We start from the raw sequence: 6,000 nt of genomic DNA, 5'->3' as shown, positions 1-6,000 counted from the left end.
GCGAGAAAGAGCGAGAAAGCAATATGTTTTTGCACGTTTCATTACCACATTTATGTGTGCCGTGGAACACTGAACGGAACGTTCGAACGCGTTCGGTGTAGTCAGTTTCTTCCAAAAGTCCTGGTCGTTCTTTTTGTTAAGAACCTCGTTCGTTCGTGCACTTTACCGAATTGTTCGAGCGGTGCGATTCTCGTTCATTGTACACATGCCTAGGTTAAACTACTAAAATCGTCCAAACAATCGCAATATGAACCGAAACAGCATTTGGCAGCTGCCTCCGATAAAATCGCATCGGATGAGCGCTACCACCACTTTTAATGCACCTTGGCACTCCATGACGCGACTGTCAAACAGCTACTGGACGGTGTGTAATGCGCCAATGCGGAGCAAGAAATTCCATAGACAATTCCAGCAAACTGTCACTGTATCAAGTGCCTTGTCCGTGACTCCATTGTGTTTTCGCGTACTCAAAGCTAGAAGGAAACGATCTGCAAAACTCTGCGCTGTTTTGTGCATTATTGCGAACATTCGGTGAGTAATTCTTTCCCCTTGTGTGTGTAACGAGTGTCGCGGGAAAGTGTTTTATTGCTTCGTGGTCGGCATGGTATGCCAAAATTGATGCGAAAGGCCAGAAAACGGCCAATAAAATAAGTAAAGTACGTCACGTACCATCTATAAAGGGCATGTGAATGAGAGGGTGAGAACGATTTCCTTTGGGATCGGCACTATCGCTCGTTCGCTGTCTCTTGCCTACGCGTGCACAATTATTCCTGGGGCGGTGCAACCGTTGGAAAGGCAGATGATTCACCCATTTCCTGCACTTACAAACACACACACACACACGCATAACCTTAAACAAACTCTAGTTTCCCTTTGTCGGCGGGTGTGACTGTTTTTGCCGACCACCACCCCTCACCACCGCGCGGCCTGCATCGGGTAAATGTTATTACAAATGTTTTGTTCCGCTTTATTTTTGGCCCCAAGCTACGGACCGAGGGCGGACCCAGACTGGCCTACGCCTCGGTTTTTTTTTGCGTTTCTATCGCACCGGTTCCAGATGGAATGTGTTGTGGTAAACTTCTGGAACATTACTCGCTACTGCGAGCAGCAGTATTTTTTTGTAAGCATTTGCCAACAATTATACAAACCCGCACCGTGCCCGCATCACCTAAGGTTTATTTTATTTTTTATTTTTTCTTAAATGGTAACTTCTTGTGCCAGCTGCACTTTGGCGTGAAAGTAACACATATAAAAGCAACAAAAACAACAAACCCGTAAAACCATAAACGCTTGATTTGCCTTTAAAAGGAACTGGTCGTCCCGCAAAGGCATCTCTGTACCGCTTTGCGAAAGATTTTTTTTTCCATCATGAGAAGGGGAGACGCAAAAAGTTTATTTCTTGTACCCACGGCTGTGTTTGTGTGCCACAGGGCTCAACGGCAAACGGTGTAGAGATGTGTGTTCCCCTCTCTCCGTGAATGCAGCGAGTGGAGAGGGAGAGGTCATCTTGGCGGCCCCATAATGGTTCGCCTTATAAGGATATGAATTTGTGCGGCCCGCTGGTCCGTTTTGCCCGATTCGGCGAAATGATTGAACCATGTGCAAAGCGAACTCTCTTTCTGTCGCTCCCACTCGACCTCGATTCAGCCCGATCGGAGGGAGGGAGGCAGTGTGGCTCACAGGCAGACAAGAAGGTGCACAAAACCTGATCGCACACCATCTGGACGCGGGAATTGTTATTGCGCGCGACGTAACACACAACACATGTCGCATCGATGAGCAATTGGCTGGAAATGGGTGACGAGATAACGAATTGCCCCATGCCTGCCCCCTTCCGCAACCCGCAAACCCTGCCCTTTCTGCAACGGCTGTGGATATAAGTGTGTGTGTGTGCGCGTGCATGGACCGTGACTCACATCTGTCACCACTACCACGGCAGTGCAGCCACCGCGATCCACTCGAATGGTTTAAATGTCGGCCCTCCGTCTTCACGGGGCAAGATCGGTGGTATGACACTCACGGGTGGTTCCATGGGGGGAGGCAAGGTTTGCCTTGGACACTGTAAACCCACAGCAGCCATTGTGCATGTGGCGGAGAAGCACTCCTTAGTCGCAAATTAGTAGCCGTGCACGTTGGTCAACTTCGTTTCGCTACGTGGAGAGTTGTGTACCACGCTGGGGACAACCTGTGTTTGTGTAACATTTGCTCAAACATCCGTGGTTAGTTTATGATCCAGCATTTATTCAACTAAACACACTTCCGGCTGTCCGGCATTGCCTACAACAACGAGTAACCATTGATAGTAATAAGTTTTTGTTTTACTTTCATTTCTCAATGCTTGCTCCCCGCATCCATCGCTCAACCGAACGCTTCAATCATCCATCAACGACGGCTCAAATCGACGCGGGGAAATTGCAACAGCTGGTAAAGCTCCCTGCCCGCCATCAAGCAAGCTTGCACTCTAAGCCCAATAACGACAGCAGCATCAACTACAACAATCATGTCGTCGCGCAAAACTGCCGGACGCCGCGGCACGACGAAGAAGCGGGCCCAGCGCGCCACCTCGAACGTGTTCGCCATGTTCGACCAGGCCCAGATTGCCGAGTTTAAGGAGGCGTTCAACATGATCGACCAGAACCGGGACGGGTTCATCGAGAAGGACGACCTGCACGATATGCTCGCGTCGCTCGGCAAGAACCCGACCGAGGAGTACCTCGAGGGCATGATGAACGAGGCGCCCGGTCCGATCAACTTCACCATGTTCCTGACGCTGTTCGGCGAGCGGCTGCAGGGCACCGACCCGGAGGAGGTGATCAAGAACGCGTTCGGCTGCTTCGACGAGGAGAACACGGGCGTGATCAACGAGGACCGGCTGCGCGAGCTGCTGACGACGATGGGCGACCGGTTCACCGACGAGGACGTGGACGAGATGTTCCGCGAGGCGCCGATCAAGAACAGCCTGTTCGACTACATCGAGTTCACCCGCATCCTGAAGCACGGCGCCAAGGATAAGGATGAGCAGTGAGCGCGACAGACTAACCAAGCGGTTGTTGTTTTTTTTCACCAGTTTTCACCCAAGCTTTCTTTTCTCACCTTTTTCCCCCTTCCCGTTCTGCATTTAGGGAGAGCGCGAGTACGCAAGAAGACTCATGAACAGACAGACAAAAGTAAAAGAACCATCCCCAACTAACACATTTATTCACGTTACGCAAGTAATTACACCCCATCCCCTCTTCAGTATTGCTAACCCTCGAAACACGTGTTTGCCGGACGCAAACGAAGCTGTCCTGTCACTCGACTAATTCGATCATAAATGTAATTGGCCTGCGGTGCGAACGTACTTCTAATCCCTATACGAGCGAAGCACACAAAACCACCAGCCGCCTAGCAACACACACGGAGTACACGGTACAGAGAGGAATGTTAACAGATGTTTTGTCGAGCGTTCGTTTAGAATGTAGACCTGTATTTTGTCGAAAATGAAACATTACCAACTTTGATGCGGGGCAAGCGGCGATCCTTTCTGTTTGTTTGTGCCTTCTAGACATCCGAACCGCCACGCGCGCCGTTTGTTGCTCATTTATGCACCTTTTTTTGTTTGTTTGCGGTTTTCCAGCAATGCACAAATTATGGCCGAACCGAAGAAACGATATCAAACGATGCGGGAACTAAGTAACATGATTGTTCGTACGACTGACATGGCCGATATTTCAACAGCCTTCAAAAGTGCTAAGCACCGGAGAGCAAACACGTTTTGCAAATCTTCACACAAAGCGTTAATTAGTTGCTGGAACGACAACAAAGATCATTCTCGTCGTCATTCGTTGCATGCAGCTCATCGAATGGATGTCATCAATCGTTTTCCAGCAATTTACATGCACATAAATTTATCTTTTATTGCCATATTTGATTATTGGAAAAAATAAAGCCTAACGGCCTGATCACGGCATGTCGAACGGCAGATGACACGGAAAATTGAGTGAAGCTTTGGCCAAAAAGATTAGATTTTTAACAGTTTTATGCGTGTTGTACAGTTAAAAAGCTTAAAAAAATCAATTAAACGTTCATCTCTTCTAGTAAGTTGACATGATTCCAATATTTTGTTGCTCCATTTGAAGCCCGCTGATCCATTCGACTGCCGTTGGAACACCGTGATCAGGCCATAACTCTCGATTCTCGGATTGTTTTAGCTTAGGAACTTGTGCGCCATGATAGTTTGTTCATTGCTATCTTTTTTTTTATTTACAAACTCAGTCTGCGTAAAACTTTTCCCCTTAAGATAGCTAAATTGCACATTTTATGATTGCGTATGAATTCTATATACATATGTCAAATAATAATTAAATATATTTGTTAAAATATTGTAATAGGGGTTCGCTAATGCTTCAAAATTAGGCAATATCATACCTAATTTGTTTGCTATGCTCTTTAAATTATTCCAATTTTTAAACTACTTCATTTCAGTAAATTTATGTTATGTAGTTTCACTGTTACCGCAAGTGACGCGTTTATCGTTATCTACTATCCGTAATTCAAATTATTTTGCAGTGTTGATTTTGTATTGTTTGTTCGATTAACCAACACATAGTAAGTGCATCTTTCTTTCGAATTTCTAGTGGTTGCTATTAATGTTTCGCCAAATAGTTCACCATTTCATGCTGGAATATTTTTGGACCGTATGTGGAAGGGGCAAATACTACTTTCTTACTTATCCGGTGCCACAACCGCTTTGCGGTCTTGGATGTGTCCGAAATCACTCATGGTCTTCGTCTGCCAGTCCGTTATCACGGCCTTAATGGCGGACGCATCCACGCCATCTTGTCACCTCAGTTTGGGCCTACCAAGCCTCCTCTGTCCATGTCCTTGGAAGGGGCAAATAGTTTGCAATATTTTTGTAAACTTGTCTTGCTGTTGCTGGGTTAAATTAGGTGGACATGCAGATTCCCTTACTATTTTGAATGTGTAGTCAATAGTAGTACAGGCGGTCCCCGAGATACACGGTACCTCTTATACGCGGATTCGGAGATACGCGGTTTTCTAAATTTGACCATTCTTTGAGCAAATTGTACTGATTTGACACATCAATTGCAAATTGCCAAATAATTTCCGTTTTGATCGAATGTTCAAAACTATTTCAAAAGGTTTAAAACAGTTATATTCAGTCAGAATCATATCAAATAATTCATAAAGTGACTAAAACCGCCCCTTACTTGCAAAATTACACGAAAATTTGTGATATTTTAGCTGGCAATCACGAGATTCGACTTACGCGGAAATTCGAGATACGCGGTATTTTGCGGCCGTTTTCGGTCCCCATTAACCGTGTATCTCGGGGACCGCCTGTATATGATAGTAGCTAGGGAGTCTAGAAATGCAAGGTACAGTGCTGAGTATTCAAAATCGGACAATTTCACTTTCCTGATGTTCTTTCTACCATGAACGATTTCATCATTTTCTCCCCGTTATTTTCATAAAAAAGTTAATTTTTTATTCTTATTTCACATTACCACGTAGAAGGGTAATAAAAGAAAAAAAATCTAGGAAATTGATACATGGATCGAAAAGTAGGAAGAACGACCGGTCTCCGATGTGAATTTCGTAATAGTGTCTGATTTTGAATACCCACCATTGTAGATGTTCAAAATTATTTTGGGTTTTTTTAAATTACGTAACTTCCTTTTTTTTTAAGTGCCGGTTTACCAGAAGGGATTTCAACTTTTATCAACGAATAAATAAATAAAGATTGGTTTCAACCACCAATCACTTTTGATAAGACATTCATGATGACTCGAAAGCCATCTTTCGGTTACATGAATTGTCCTAAAATTGACGTCAGTTTGGCAATATGATATTTGTTTTGAGTGATAATTGATCCTAGGTGCCATAGCTTGAATAGTAGTCTGTTGTAAATTGACATCTCTCTTGCTTTATGTTTTGCTTGAATGAAACAAATTTAGAAAACGCTTGGCAACATATTTCTGGAACATTTCTTTTTTTTTG

The 6,000-nt window shown here is 44.8% G+C and overlaps 1 protein-coding gene across 3 annotated transcripts; it reads left to right on the top strand.

Annotated features, from left to right (window-relative positions):
• The first annotated feature begins 403 nt into the window (after positions 1-403).
• Positions 404-3,517, top strand: LOC120906354 (myosin regulatory light chain sqh). 3 transcript variants are annotated; one of them, XM_040317948.1, is made up of 3 exons: positions 404-531; positions 2,422-3,021; positions 3,123-3,517. In XM_040317948.1, the coding sequence occupies exons 2-3, from the start codon at positions 2,501-2,503 to the stop codon at positions 3,151-3,153; spliced, it is 552 nt and encodes a 183-aa protein (XP_040173882.1). In that variant the 5' UTR covers positions 404-531; positions 2,422-2,500; the 3' UTR covers positions 3,154-3,517. The 3 variants fall into 3 exon arrangements, with proteins under 3 accessions (XP_040173882.1, XP_040173884.1, XP_040173883.1); XM_040317949.1 differs by lacking the exon at positions 404-531 and adding an exon at positions 2,000-2,219; XM_040317950.1 differs by having other exon boundaries at positions 2,422-3,517.
• The last annotated feature ends 2,483 nt before the right edge of the window (positions 3,518-6,000 follow it).

The sequence above is a fragment of the Anopheles arabiensis genome, chromosome X (genome assembly GCF_016920715.1).
Source record: "Anopheles arabiensis isolate DONGOLA chromosome X, AaraD3, whole genome shotgun sequence".
NCBI lineage: Eukaryota > Metazoa > Arthropoda > Insecta > Diptera > Culicidae > Anopheles > Anopheles arabiensis.
Note: the sequence above shows the minus strand (reverse complement) of the source record. Positions and strands in the feature narration are given on the sequence as shown.

What these genes read in the sequence shown, in the direction of transcription:
- LOC120906354 (XM_040317948.1), top strand. Translation starts at nt 2,501, where the DNA reads ATGTCGTCGCGCAAAACTGCCGGACGCCGCGGCACGACGAAGAAGCGG. An exon ending in GCCAAGGATAAGGATGAGCA is followed by an intron (nt 3,022 to 3,122) that starts GTGAGCGCGACA and finishes TTCTGCATTTAG; the next exon opens with GGAGAGCGCGAGTACGCAAG.